This window comes from Pezoporus flaviventris, unplaced genomic scaffold (assembly GCF_033815535.1).
Source record: "Pezoporus flaviventris isolate CSIRO_AGI_PZ_B2104156 unplaced genomic scaffold, CSIRO_AGI_Pfla_v1 ptg000037l, whole genome shotgun sequence".
NCBI classification, from domain to species: Eukaryota; Metazoa; Chordata; class Aves; order Psittaciformes; family Psittacidae; genus Pezoporus; species Pezoporus flaviventris.
The window spans coordinates 4764432-4779428 of record NW_026892585.1 but is presented as its reverse complement, the minus strand read 5'-3'; the positions used below and the strand labels follow the sequence as shown (position 1 = coordinate 4779428).

Here is a 14997-nt window from a genome sequence, read left to right as displayed (position 1 = left end):
TGTTCCAACTGCAGGAAGCACATCTGCCCACCCTCCCAGGTAGCCTACAGCTCAGTTATTTGCCTTGTGAAATGAATTTTCCAGCTGAGAAGACAGGCAGACACAGGCCCACGTGTTCAGGGGAAATCCTCCATTAACATTTTCCTCTACTCAAGGGAAGCAGTGAGGCTTAAGAAATAAAAGCCTTTCTCTCCAAGTAAACAGAGTGCTCCGTGACACAATGCCAGAGCGAGAAAGCAATCTGACAGGGAGGCAAAAGCACTGCCTGCTTGACCTGGATTAATTGCTGTCTGACACAAGGGTTTAGCCACAGCTGTCTTCAAACTTACTAGAAACATTCCTACAGAGAAATTGTGCTGTCTGTATAATATACATTAATATGCATATTCATGTAAAATACACATCATATATGTTATGCATCAATATTCCCAGGGAAATGGTGGAATCACTGTCCCTGGAATTGTTCCCAAACCATGTAGACAAGGCCCTCAGTGCCATGGGCTAGGGGTGGCCTTGGCAGTGCAGGTGAATGGTTGGACTGGATGAGCTTAAAGGGCTTTTCCAACCTGGCTGATTCAATAATTCTAAAGAACCTAATAAATCAAATAGAGAGAAGAAAACAAGAGCCAAGATGTGTGTTCCTCCCTTTGACACTGAACTTGAATGAACAGTCCTCATTGCTTTCTCCTGGATAGCCAAGGTGTACCTCCTTGATTTTACCATCCTCCTACACAAACCCTTTTCAATGTGCATGTTTAAACAAGGCCCGACCTATATGAACCCTTACACTGTGCACACAATTCTTCTCCTTGGGAAAACGATTGCTTAAGCCTGATAAACATTTTGTTCGTTTCATTGGTTTCTGGAAGAAGTTTGCACTGTATTAAGGACAAAAGTGACATAAAAAACTACTTCAGGGGAGAAAAATCTGTGCCTCTGGCCAGCCTCTCAGCTACTCTGTGCTAACTGTAACATGCAGCTGGGAATGTTTACCCACCTTTGCAGTGCATTTTGAGATGTACAGATAATTCTCAGCAACTATCTAAAGCTCCTTAAAGTATTCCATGTGCAAGTCAATAACATGTCATTGGCTCATGTGGGTAATAAAGCAAAGGAAAGAACACACTAGCAAGTTCCCAGAAAGCAGGAAAACAGAAAGCAAGCGCAATTTTGCACCTATTAAATCTGTTGGTGTGATAACATAAAGAAGGGAAGGGAATAGGAGAGGAGAGGATGGAGAAGACATTTCCCAATTAGACTTAAAAAAACAGTAAGACTGTTTCAGATAAAACTCTCAATCTTCACTTACCCACCAAGATCCAGTTCTGACCTTGGCAATTCCCACAGTTTGAGCTGAAGATGTGACAAGCATCATTTGAAGGAAATTCCCTATACAGGCCTTGTCGTATCTCTAACTCTTCCAGATGGAACAGAGTTCAGAACACAACTCTAAGCAGGTAAGTAATAATGAGAAACAACTTTCAAATACTTCGCTTGACCTGTGAGGCCAACCTCAGTTTTCACTCTGCTCCTATATTCCCAGTATTGCTCTGGGATCTGACAAGGTTTTTTATAGATTAATTCCTGCCTCTTAATTTCAGTTTTCAGTCGAGAGGAAACTCATGAAGAGTCTGCAATCTGACACTAATGGTAACCATTGTGAAGTTTGGATTCACCTTTCTGAAAGTCACTCAGCATTTCCTCCCAGTGCCTGGCAGCTCTGGGCTATACAAGCTCTTTCTCTGTCAAACACAGTGATTCTGAAACAGCAACCAGGTTTTAACTATTTCCTCTTACTTTAATATAAGTACTGTTGCAAATGCTAGTATGGAACCCTCAGCCTACATTGCTTTGGTGTTTTATACCCCCAGGTTTAAACCACTGTGTGGAGAATTTCTATATGTAAAACAAACTCCATCCAGCTATTCTTCAATGAAAGTCAGCAAACTAATGCTGACACTTGCAAGGTCCTAATCCCCCTGTTGCTACAGTGAGGAGCCACAGATCCCTCAATGGAAGATGCTACTTTTTGCAGTGAAGGATGCTGCCTTCCCAAACATCCTTACTCCTTCTCTTACCAAACCTTCAGAAGAGAGGAGCAAACCATGCAACCACCCATGCCACACACCAGCAAAGCCAAGCGGAGGTGACTAAATGTAGGCAACCACTGTAGAATCAAAATTTGGACAGTGTGTGGCTACTGAACAGCACAAGTTATTCAGAGAAAGAAGTAAAGGTCTGCAGAGTTTCACATACCCTAAAGGCAGGAGAAACCCTAACACAGAGCAGTTGCTTTCTCTGCAACGCTGTACTTGTACAGGAGGACACTGGGTAGTGCTGTGAGGAAAGGGCTAGAGAGCTATGGCAAAGGCTAGGTTATCACTAGAATGTTCTCTTGCCTGCCCTGCAATTCTTTTGTTTCTCTCTTGGTCCTTTCCTTACAGCTGCTGCAACAAATGGCATAGTTTGTAAATGACAAAGGAGGCACCATGGTCTAATGGAGAGAGTGAAAACCCCTGCATTATCTCTTTGTGATGCTTCAAGAAGAGCAAGTCACTTCTAAGCAAACTGCAGCTACTCCTGCCCGAAAGGCTGCTTTATTCCTGCTGTCCCTTTAGGCAAGAGGACAGGATGGGGGTTTTTAAATTCCTTCTGTCCCAGGAAGACATCCACCATTGGAGAAGAGCTGCTTTTAATGCAGTTATCTCAAGAGCTACCTGACGCGATGGCCCTGAGTGAGGGTCATAGATATCTGGGCAAATGACCCAACCCAGATCCCCTCAGGACCCCATCCAACCTTGTGCAACTCAGCACATCCTCACCCCTTTAATAACTCAGCAGCCATCCTCACTCCCTTAATAACAACCTGAACTTGTGGCAATGTCCGTGGAGATGGTAAGTACAGCAGCGTTTCTTCCTCCCCTTTCCCTCTGATGTGTGTATATCCACACGTGTCCGTCTTTATATAATCCAGGAACAGATTTTTCCCTTACATAACTCCTGTGCTGCATGGGATCCAGGTGCTTTATGTTCCTGTGACTTTTCTGCCCCCAAATCCCTCTGGCTTTATTGACTCCATTAACAGAGGTGACTTTTCTTTTTCTCATTAGTAGAGGATTTCTCCTTTCAGCTATGAAAAGCTTTAATAGTTTTTACATTTTTTACAAAGCTTTTCTAGTCTTGTTTTCAAATGTTTTCTAGATCAATACTAGAACACTTTATAAACCTGCTACACATACGTTAAATATGTATTATACATATATTTTGAACAAATCCTGAGCATACAATAAACTCAGATTATTTACTAGTATTTCACTAACCCCTGCCCTATCACAAATAGGGATGGACTTGCTCTTACTGTGTTTTCTTGTGTCAAGATCATGGTGAATTCTGGAATAGTGGAAAAGGGTAAATACACGGTTTAGAAATGCCTGCTTCTGAACAACATTTGTGCCATTTTTCATTGCTGGTCAGTATGAAACCAGGTGAGGTGTCAGAATACAGCAGTCTGTGACAGCAAGGTAACAGAAACACACATGAAGCTGTTACCCTGAGGTTGTCATGATCAAGAAGTCTTCTTAAACAGCATGCATTAAATTCACCTGTACCACCAACCAAAGACCAATTCAGTCCTTTCAGCCATGGGAAGCAATGTCACTCTGAAGGAGTCATTATCTGTGAATCTCATCCAAGACCTGCCACAGTTAGGAAAGAACTACTCAGAGCATTCCTGATCAAAATAAGGAATCAACCATTCAAATAAGGAAACTTCTCTTCTTCCTTCACACAGTACTGGTTCAACCACTAGGAAGCTGCCAGTGCTTGATTCACGGGGTTTATCTAAATGATGCCTGGTCTCAAACACAAATTCCCAAGTAATCTCACAGCGGAGGCAAGCCAGCAAGCCAACTTGCTGTTGTCAAGCTCATCAGATCAGAGGCTGACACCCAAAACTTGGGGTAATCAGTACGCAGCCCAGGGCTGGAACTGAAACAGTTTTAGAAGCACCATCATGTCTGGTAAGTAAGTACACACACTCATTCTGACCACCTCAGGTGGTTCTGCAGCAGTTGAGAGACTGGCCACAAGATAAAAGAGTCTTGTAGCTACAAGATACAAGAGGGTCAGAATACTCTGTGCTTCCTGGAGGATGCACTATGTACATTAAAAGGCAACTTCAAGATCCCTGTGAACTCCTCCAGGGACAAGGTGAGCTGATGAAATGGTGAGAAGCACTAACAATTCACAGATGACACACAGCTCTTCCTGCTCCCCAGCACAGACTATGTAATTCCACTCTTACTGCTTAATGTATTAAATGACAACTTGTGGATGTGATACTAATAGGGATGTTGCTGATGGGCAGAGAGGGAGAGCCACGCCGTTGCTGTATCCTACTTTAACACTGCACAGATTTGCAGCTGACGCTTAAGAAGAGCTCCTGGATCCCCTCTCTTTAATGAACATTCAGCCCTATTCTCTCCAGTTGCCTGGGTGAGTAAAACCCCAGCTGACCATCACTAGGGTGCTTTGATTATCGTTTGACAGAACTACAGCAATGTCCTGCAGCTGGCCATAAAGTCTGCTGCATTCAATCAAATCTAATCAGAATGAAAAGTTTCACTACCTGTCTTTAGCAACTCAAACAGGGATGTCAGATCTGAGTCCTGCTCTTTGCACTGGCTTCCACAGCATCTGCGATGAAATTCCAGGTTTTGGTCCTCATTTTCATCACTCCCTGTTGTGATGCTATGTGAAAGAATGCTTAACACCATGGGCTGAAGAATGTAGCTGTTAGTCTTAGTTCTCTGACTGGGAAAGAGCACTACATGGAAAACAGAACATTTTCCGGTCTGAGGCTATGAAAGACTCTCTTCTAGGAACACAGGACTATGTCTGACCTACTCATCTCCTCACCCATATTAGGATTCTCTGATGTGGTCTTCCTTATTAGAAATACCTAGCAACACATCCACTTGAAGGCAAAACACTTTCCTCCTCCGTCCTCTGCCATTCCCTCAAGGTTTACTGAACCCCCCTCTATTCAAACACTCAATTTCACATGCTTTTCCCTTGGGAAGAATAAAATTGAGGAAAAAACTGACAAATGCTAATCATATTACTTAATGTTACACAAAGGATCTTGAGATAAACCATGCACTAAGATGTACTTATGGGGTCCACAGCTAATGGAATGTAGTGCCTTTAGCAGCAATAGTTGCTGCTGGAGAATAGAGAAGAAGGGGAAAGGACAAGGGAGGGAGGGACTGGGGGAAAGAGAAAGAGAGCAAGGGAAAGGGAAATTGCTTTCTGGCTTCAGCCAATTGACAAGTGACACAGCCTCCCACACAAGTGACCTCTCCTCTGTGTGGATCACAATACTTTTCCCATAATAAATATATATATAAATATATATATACATTTATTATGGGAAAATATATATATAAAAAAATACATAATTTTCACCAGGATCTGCTCAAACTCCCTACTGCTTTTTCTTGCCTATTAGTGCTTGCTAAATCCTGCTTTCATGAGGTGCAAGAGCCACCTAGCATGTATATATATTTTTGGGGCAATATTTATTTGCTACTTAAATGACTATTTCTATGTTATCCACTAAATCTTGTTTTCGTCTAGATGAGACAACAAAACAAGGATTAGAAAAGAGGAGGGGGGAGAAGGACTGATTCTCACATTGGCAGCAATTGCTTCCTGTGAGAACTGGCTGTAACAGCAGCCTCGGGTTTTGCAGGTGCAAGCCCACAGAGTAACTGCGCAGTAACAACAGAATGAGAACATAAAGGAAGAAATAATGTCCCAGCACCTTAGGCATGTGGAGAAAAGCAGATTGCAGTGTTACAGGTGAAAGGCAGCCTGCCCAACGGCAAAAGGCAGACCCTTAGCAAGACAAAGGTTCGGGCACTTAACGCACTGTGCAACACTAAAACATTCCTGGGTGGCACTCTGATATTACACTGCCAACCTAAAACAGGAATTGACAAATGGCTTTACTAACTCCTTATGCCTATGAAAGTATCCATCCCTTTCACTAGCTGAGGATGAAAAGAGCACACGGTTTCTCCATCATGATAAAGAATATGCAGTTTATCCTTCACAGCCATTCCTGGCACTCTGGACCACAAGTCTTCTTTTCTGGCCAACAAGCTGCCTGTTTGGGAAGGACTGTGATGCTCCCGTGAAGACATTTACATTGGAAATACACACCCTTTACCACTCTCACATGATCCCTTTCCCAGCCACAGGTACTTGCATACCAAACTGGAGTGTTGTCACATCACTGGCCTTGCTCCGGAACCTGTTTACCTCTTTAGGTAGGTTTTATTTCCACTCAAATTCAGTTTGTTTTAGGTTTTGATCCTCTGACTTAATTCGAAGGAACAAAACAAGGTTTCACTTACACTCAGGTTCTGCTCAGAAGTTATTTCGAGGGGGTTAATATATGACTGATATGTACCAACAGTATTTTAAACACATGAGCAATGTCTGTTAAGCTCCAAGTTGTTCTAAGAACATCAACAGAAAATATCTGGAAGAATCAAAAAACTTCCTGACCTCTGGAATAGCCTGACTGTTTACCATTTATTAAACACCCACTGACTCTTTGTTAGCTATTAACACATCAGGAACACAACTTTAATATAAAGCCCAGATAAAGTTTATTAGGCATTTGGGTTTTGAGAACACCATGAAGCAGTGAATGCAAATGAGCAGCAGATTAGAAAGTCAACATTTTTAACTCCCCCTTAGAGAATTTACCCAAGCTAACCCCTTCAGGAGTAAGTACTAATAGGAAATGACAATTACTGCAATTAGATATGCCAAATCATTTATCCTATTCAATAATTACCGTCAACTTCAATTTGAAAAGATCAGGCTGACACAAGAAAGTGAAACTATTAACAAGCTAACAGTTTCATCTCCCCTTAGGACTGTAATTCATGAAATATTTAGGAAACAGCTCAGCTTCATTGTGATGTGTTCAAATTAGATCTGGCAGCGATAATATGAGAAGTGGAGAAAGGTGGAAAATGACCCTCACCCAATCAAGGCCTTAGGTCGGGAGGGAAACACTCTGAGCACCAAGGCTGTGCATCTGCTTTGCCATAACAGCACAGCACCTCACAGAAACCAGGTGCTTGTGCTCAGGGGAAATAAATCATATTAAAGAAATGCCTGTAGAATGTGAACTAAAAAAAGGCATGGAAGTACAGGAAAGGCTCCTTTTTGTGTCTAGGAAACAGTAAAACCTATGGGAGAGATGATGAGGTAATTCACTTGCTTTATTACAGGATAGTCTGAGAAACACTACTCCACAAAGCTTCCATGTTGAGATTGCTTGGGTTTCCACTTACCTGTCTTCCTTCCATAGCTCCTCTCATTTCCTTGAAAGTTGAGCTAAATTCTCCAATGAAGTCATGCTTTCCATTGGAATCCCAGTCCCAAACTATGCACTGGGGAGGCAAAGGGAAAAAGAACAAAGAGCACATTTGTCTTCAGTCAGAAAAGAGGTTTTGTTGAAAGACACTACAGCTGAAACTATGGTATGCATTGGGTGCAGTGCTTTACCTAGAAGGAAATCACAAGAGATACTAAAAACATATCCTTGTCCAGATCAAAATGAAATGACAAGTGTAATTTCAACACAGCTTGTTCCTGACAGTTCTGTGTTATGAGCTGGCTGATGAAAGCATGGTCATGTACTTTGGGAAGAAAGGATTCCTTGACTCCATCTATTTTGCTAGGTGTAAAAATACAGGATTATGTGTACTTGCACGGTCACGGTCAAATGGTGTCCTGCATTAAGAGTAACTTACCTCACTGAAGAGCTTTACAAATACAAATCTATATTCAAAACACTAACTGCTGTGGTCAAACATTACCATTCTCATTTTTACAGTCAGAGAAGGTGAGACAACACTTACAGAGCTCATTTTCTGAAATGCCTTTGAATTCATACCCGTCAGTGTCTGCTGCTCCTATCTTGGCTGTTTTCCAGTGTTGCTCAACAGTGTCTATTCAAACCAAACCTTGCTGATAGTCATTCCTAAATTCATGCCTGCAGGAATACCTCAGTGCCTTTGAGCTGTGAGAGTTTCAGTTTACAGACACAGCTGAACAGAATTCAGCTAGCCAAGACTGAAGCACACAGCAATAACGACACGCTTTGCTAAATAGTAATTTTAAATCTGGCCCAAAGACAACAAAGGGGCTCACAACTTTAAAGAGCAAAATCCCAAATTCAGCCTCATGGTCTCCTTAGATAAAGCTTGCATACGCTGACAGAATCAGGAAGCTCTTACTGTCACATGAGGAGTGAACTGACATCTGGCTATCAGATGGCTTTGAGGATAACTTTGATTCCCTCCCTGTGGTCCTGAGTCTTTTAGGTCTGTGCATAGGTGAAGACTGCTCTGGTGGGAGTAGTAGAGTTGCTCCTGCTGAGAAAGGCAGGAATGAAACATAACTGGGGGTGGTGGGGCATCAACAGTGGGCTACTGAGGTTGACAACAGTGTTTTATCAGGCTACTTTGCCTCAACGAGGCTCAGTGCTTTTAACCCAGCACTGGTGGTCAGACAACATAAGAGGAAAAGTGATGCCTGCTCCTCAGAGAGTCCTCAAACCATCTGAATTCTGCTTGGTCCAAAGGGGTGTTTTTGAGTTCACCCAGAAGGGAACTGAAATCACTGGATCTCGACTGGCTCTTCAGTATTAAACATTTACAGAAAAGCATGTTTTTGAAACAGACTTCCATGTCCACCAGCTATGCTTTCTAACTGGCCTGAATAAGCATGCAAGGCTGTGTGTGAGCACTGTGGCCAATCTCTTTTCCATGGACCACTAAACCAGTGGTCTGTAAATTCCCTATGAGAGAAGGGAGAAAGACCAGAGTCTTTCTCTAAGGAAAGCTTAAGATGTGGGCAAAATGACTGAATTCTTTGAGTGAGAGCAGACAAAAGAGTTTCAGGAGAAAAACTATCTAACCCAACTTAAATCACTACAAGTGTCAGGCTGACTCAGCCTTAATGGGTGTTTATCCCCTAACATCCTCCCACCAGGACCACCACTGATAAGTAGCCCCTTTCACACAAATGTTTGTCCATGTGAGGTCCATTGATCTGAAGTGTAGTTAAGAAGATATTTGATCTCTACATGCAGTATCTGAAGGAGGCTACAAGGATGCCAGAGAGGAACTCTTCATCAGGGACTGTAGTGATAGGACAAGGGGTGATGGGCTCAAATTGAAACAGGGGAAGTTCAGGTTAGATCTAAGGCAGAAGTTCTTCCCTGTGAGGTCGTTTCTAATCCAAACCATTCTGTGATTCTATGATTTTGTCTAAGGCAGTTACCTGAATTTATTATGCTGTTAAATGCCCTGGCACTTGATTTGCCTTTGCAGAAGCGATTCAGGGGGTGATTTCCCTAAATTCATACCCAGGACTTCCCCAGGCAGCAAATTACCACCATGTTATCATTTAGGTACCTTTTACTTTTGAACTTTCAACACTGTTCCACTTAGCCCCAGGAAGAGATTTGGTTTGATGCAAGGGGAATTTCTCTGATCCATACAGAAGATGTGCAATAGAAGTACAAAGGACTGCCCACAGGGGAGAAGAGCAAGCGTATCTTACTGCTACAGATGCTAATCAGTTGAAACGGTTCACTGGTCAGGCAAAGACCTGGTTCTTGAACCCTCTATTGCTTTTCCATCCTACCACCTGCAGTTTTCTTACTTTATTTTTAATGCAGCAATTCCAGGAGAAACAAAGATCTTCAGATCAAAACATGAAAATATTTTGCTCTTACACTTGGAGATCCTTTATAGCACCTTTAACTCTCAGGGGCTGGGTGAAGGGTAGAGAGAAGGGGAGGTTCCTCTGTGTGTGTGTTTGTTTTACAACAGTAATCAAATGAGAGTGGGTTTCTGGCTCTGATAGTGGTAATGTTGCGTGGAACAAAACCAGACACAGTATTTTTATCACTAACAGCCCTGGAAAAATCTTTATGATGGACTCTCTATGCTCATGGGGAACTAGCATCACTAAGGGAAAAGATTCGTAAAAACATCATAGCGAGATTGACAGAGATGTACAACAAGGTTAGTTTGAAAACTTCTCCAAAAATGTTTTTGAGGTTAAAAAAACCTGTTCTACAAAGAAAAAAACCCACTTTTATCATGAAATTTTCCAACCAGACTCACTATTCAGGTTCTGTCCTTAAACTCTATTGGATCATAAATGCAGGAACAGATCAAGGTTATCAGAGACCTCCAGGAAATGGTACTTTCTGTTTGGATGCTAACCCTTTTGAATAGGGAAAAGCTCAGAGTGCTGATCTGTGGTTAGAATTTGAACTGGAGATGAGCAAAGAGAAGTTACATTTAAAACGTCCGTGCAACAGGGATCCAACAGCTTTTTCTTTCAAGCCGGAGGTCTGCTAACTTTAGCTTTCAGAAAGCCAGATGGTTCTTTAATCTTCATCTTGGCTTCATGGAAAAGACAAACAACTGCAGCACTATCTCAATGCCGTTTGCACAATTAGAGCTAAGGGTGAAGCGGGGTTCCTGCAAGTACATCCATTAGGACTTCTTCTTTTTCCAGAGTTTCACATCTGGCTGTAGAAATTAACTGTCTCTGCAACGCACGTTGTACACAGCAAGGATTCTGCATTCCAGCTGAATGTGAAAGGTATTTCTGAAACATATCAATACTGGTCTCCAGAAGCTTTCATAAAAACCCACTCACACAGGTAAAATAACCTTGCAGATAACCCAGCACCAGGTAAAGATCAGAGGTGAGAACCCGAGGGTTATTTCCCTAGGAAGCACTTTGAAGTTTCTTGGTGTGTTTGCTTGGTTTTTTAAGGCAGCCCTAGGTGCTTTTGCAACCAGCCAGATTCATCTTGCTACCTCTGTATGAGCAAAAAACCATCCCTTGCACAAGTTCTGAGTTTAATTCTATTCCACAAAAATATAACCTGGCCCATCTTCCAGCCCCAGCCAATATCGATGCTCTACAATGTGCCAGTGACTAGATAAGAAATAAACCAATCATAGAGTCATAGCATCATAGAATAGTTAGGTTTGAAAAGGACCTTAAGCTCATCCAGGTCCAACCCCCTGCCATGGGCAGGAGCATCTCACATGAGACCATGTCACCCAAGGCTCTGTCTAAGCTGGCCTTGATCACTGCCAGGGATGGAGCATTCACAACAATCTCTCTATCCAGTGTCTCCCATGCAGTGAGGCAGTTCTCCTGTTTGACAAGTCAACATCAAGAAAATAATTCCAACCTCAGATCCAGAGCATATGAGCCAAAGTCAAGTGCTATTTCTTAAAGTTTAATTTCAGTGCTCTGATCTGAGACAAGAAACTGGTGTCCCAAGTCTCAAGTGAGTCAGCCTATGTTTTCACTGAGACAAATTCTCGTACGACTGTTATAATTCTTCCCCTGCTCACCACGCTGTCTAGCTTTAAACACAAGGAGAACTAAGTAAGAGTAAAGTCTGACTACTTTAAGTATTAGGTTGTGTGTGGGTGTCTGTACGTACTGAGATTATTCTTCCTATATGCCTTCAGAGAAATGCTTCAAGTTGTGTCAATGAGAGAAGTATTATATACAGCACCTTTGGGCAGGGGTAATGAGAGACTTGTCATTAAACCTTGCAATTTATGCACCGGCCCAAAACATGCCCCAAAGGTTAGTTTTTAAAAGACTGGCAGCGAGTGCCATGACTAAATCCCATCTGGAGGCAGCCAGCCCATGGAAGTGTACTTGTTGTAAAGAATCCATTTCAGTTTTGCTCAGCTGGCCAGCCACTGCAGTTATAGCATGCACAAAGCCAGCAAAGACTAGAAGAGTCCTAGTCTTGCCAGTCTGTGTTTCTCCATCTCTGCCTACGCTCAAAGTCCAGTTATGAAATGTTAGTATGGCTTGTGCTGGTACTACCTTGCCACCTAGTTTGAGAGGTACGGTGCTGGACAGCATAAGAACTTATTTAACATAGAACACTTCACAAACTTGTTAGCAGAAGACACTGGCTTGGGTGGGAGAGAAGATCAGGCGCTTGTTCCACTGTCCAGCTGCTCTATGCTAGCACAAAAGGAAAACAGCAGCCTCAAGCAGCCAGAGTCAACCCGTGAGTAGGAGGCTCCCCACTCTGATCTGGCTCTGATGCAGGTGAGGTCTTAGTTCATAGATTGCATTAAAAAGGAGATCTCTCTAGGTGGTTTTACTGCAGTATCTATCCCCTGACATTTAATAAGGAGTAGAAGGGGTACCTTTGAAAGAGAAATTGTCCATTAATTGCCTGTAGTCCCTAGCTAGGCATTAGGGGAACAGTACTGAACACAAGTGTGTCTTGAATAGCTTTCCCTTCCATTTCTGTGAAAAAAGATATCTTGTGGCTAGGCAAGAAGAACGCTCATTTTTGGACTTGAATATAATAACTTACAGCCCAGTCAGTAATGAGGTTCTTACCATTCAGCTCTGAACTAACAGCACCGTTTTTAGGTAGAGTTTATAGGATGCTCTCTCTCAGAGAAACAAAGTCTTCAGGCAAATGTCAGGGACCTGTTCAACTTCCAGAAGCACTGTGGGCTGCAGGTGGTATGAGGTGGCAAAAGGCTACAAACAGAAACTCTTCTTTAGTTCACTCTCTAGGGCCAGTGACAACATTAAAAATAAAGTAATAATAAAACCCAAAGACTCAGAAAAGCCAAACAGAGAAGGTGGGGGGAAAAAAAAAAGGAGGAAATAATAATTTCCTTGATCATCAAAGTGATTTTTCTGGAGCAGTCTGTCTCCTGTCAAGGTTATTATTCCATGATAATGAAGTAAAGCTGCAACTGTACCTCCCTGAAATATATATATACCACTTGGAATACTTCAAAGGTCTTTTTATAAGAAGGCCTTCACCCACTACCTAACCATTCCCCCCGCCTGGGGATGAGAAAAGCTATGCAAACCCTTCGGTACAAAAGCTAAACCACTCCAAGTTATCCTGCTTCTACAGTCAGGATGTTCCAAGGCCAAATTCTACACTATACATATCGCATGGGTTACACGCTAGAGAACAGAGGATGGAAATCTGGTCTTTCCTGCTGCATACTTCACTCTGGTCTGGGTTTTTTTCCTCCTCTTTGCACTAGCTGCACTTTTCCAAAAGGTTAAAATTAACTTTGTCTGGCTCATTTCAGATTTCCTCTGAAGCCGAGCTCCAGTGAGAACAGAGTGAACTAGCTGCAATGAAGCACAGTTTCTTGCAAGACTCATGAGTCCCCCAGCACAGCTGTTTGCTTCATCAGCATTTGGGGAATCTCCACTGCAGGCAATGAGACTTCAACAAGTGCCAGGATTTCATCAATAACTTTGTGCCTCCTGCACAGAGATGGTGGTAATCGATAGGTTTAAAGCTGATGGGGTTATATCGGATGCAGATCCTTTGCCTATTGAAGGAGCCTTGAAACCGACACGCATCGATAGCTTCTTCTTGGTTAATGGGAAGTGAGTCAGCATTCCCATTATCACGCTGCTGTAAGCATAGCACTCAAGACAGTCAAAACACAAATAAAAGTGATCTTCCTGTGGATCTAAACCTTTGGGAAGTTTGGATTTAAAATTACCTGCTTGGGAAAGAAGAGTGAAGGGAAGGAGAATTCGTATTGTCCTACGCGAAGCCTTCTGATTCAAGATCAGAGTGGGTCCTGTTCTATTGACAGCTGTGATATGACACCAGCCTGAGCCTATCTTGCTCCTTGCCAAACGAAAACAGGGCCTGTTTACAGACCAGCCATCACCAAGTCAGTCTCTCCACACCACTACTGAAGATTTGAGCCATCGGCAGTGCCTCAGACAAGATGGGAATCCCCCCAGTTGGATGCTGCCTCTTCTTGACAGCTCACAGCACGCAAGAACCATCAGGGTCACTTCAAAATCAATTACTTAAACCCATAGCTTGTTGATTGCCCTTATTTGTATTACAAGGGTGCCTAGGAGCTTCACACACAGATCCTTCACCCTGTTCAGTGTTGACAAATGAGCCCCAGAGATATTCCTCTGAAACAGAGAAATGTGCTATGAGTTACATGAGTTGAGGGACGCTTTTAACTGGATTTTCAGTGACTCTGCAGTCACTGATGGTAACAACATAAATAAGCTTCTACTCTGCAGTCACAGGCAGGTTTATGCAACAAAATCCTCAGTGTAGATACAAGAAACTGCAGTTAACATTCACTTTCCTTTGTGCACTGGTCTAAAATGGAGGTCTGTAGTTGTAATGCATGCCTATAAATACGTAACAAACTACACTTCCTTTATGTTAAGGGCAAAGAACTCCATGTTAATTACAAATATTTTTTCCTAATTACTTCATCTGAAAGACCCCTTCAGCAATTTAATATGGAACACAGAAACAGAACAATTTTTCAGCATCCTGGTTGTGCTCATGAAGACTTAGCTGACCAACAAATGAAAGATCAGGCTGGTGCATTCTTAAACCAAACAGAAAATGATGACTTTCTAACCCAATCAGTGAGATTCCAGTTTTTGAGCCTATGTCTTTGGCCAAATAGTCCATAACATAACATGCAACTTTTTTTCACATAAGATACAATATGCACAAAACCAATAACAAAACATAACAACAGCAAAAACTTCTCCAGACACCACCCTAAGGCTGCTACTGTGAGGTTACCAATACATCTCAGGCAGTTTTCTCCAGGAGTATCCCTCCTTTTAGTTCTGTCACTGCGCAAAAGAACCCATCTTCCAAAACTTCTGTCAGTGGTGATAAACCAGTGTACTGACCTTGCAGTACCTTCTCTTCTTACGTGTATCATAGAATCACAGAATGGTTTGGCTTGGAAAGGACCTTGAGACCAACCAGTTCAAAACACCTGCCATGGACAGGGACACCTCGTATTAGACCAACCTGGCCTTTAACACTGCCAGGGATGGGGCAGCCACAGCTTCTCTGGG

The 14997-nt window shown here is 42.5% G+C and overlaps 1 protein-coding gene across 1 annotated transcript in view; it reads right to left on the bottom strand.

Moving 5' to 3' along the window:
* Positions 1-14997, bottom strand: part of CPNE4 (copine 4) — a 175498-nt gene that overhangs the window by 44503 nt on the left and 115998 nt on the right. Inside the window, exon 7 of the mRNA XM_061464554.1 lies at positions 7374-7472. Within this exon, the coding sequence (XP_061320538.1) occupies positions 7374-7472 (99 nt within the window). The remainder of the gene's footprint in view (positions 1-7373; positions 7473-14997) is intronic.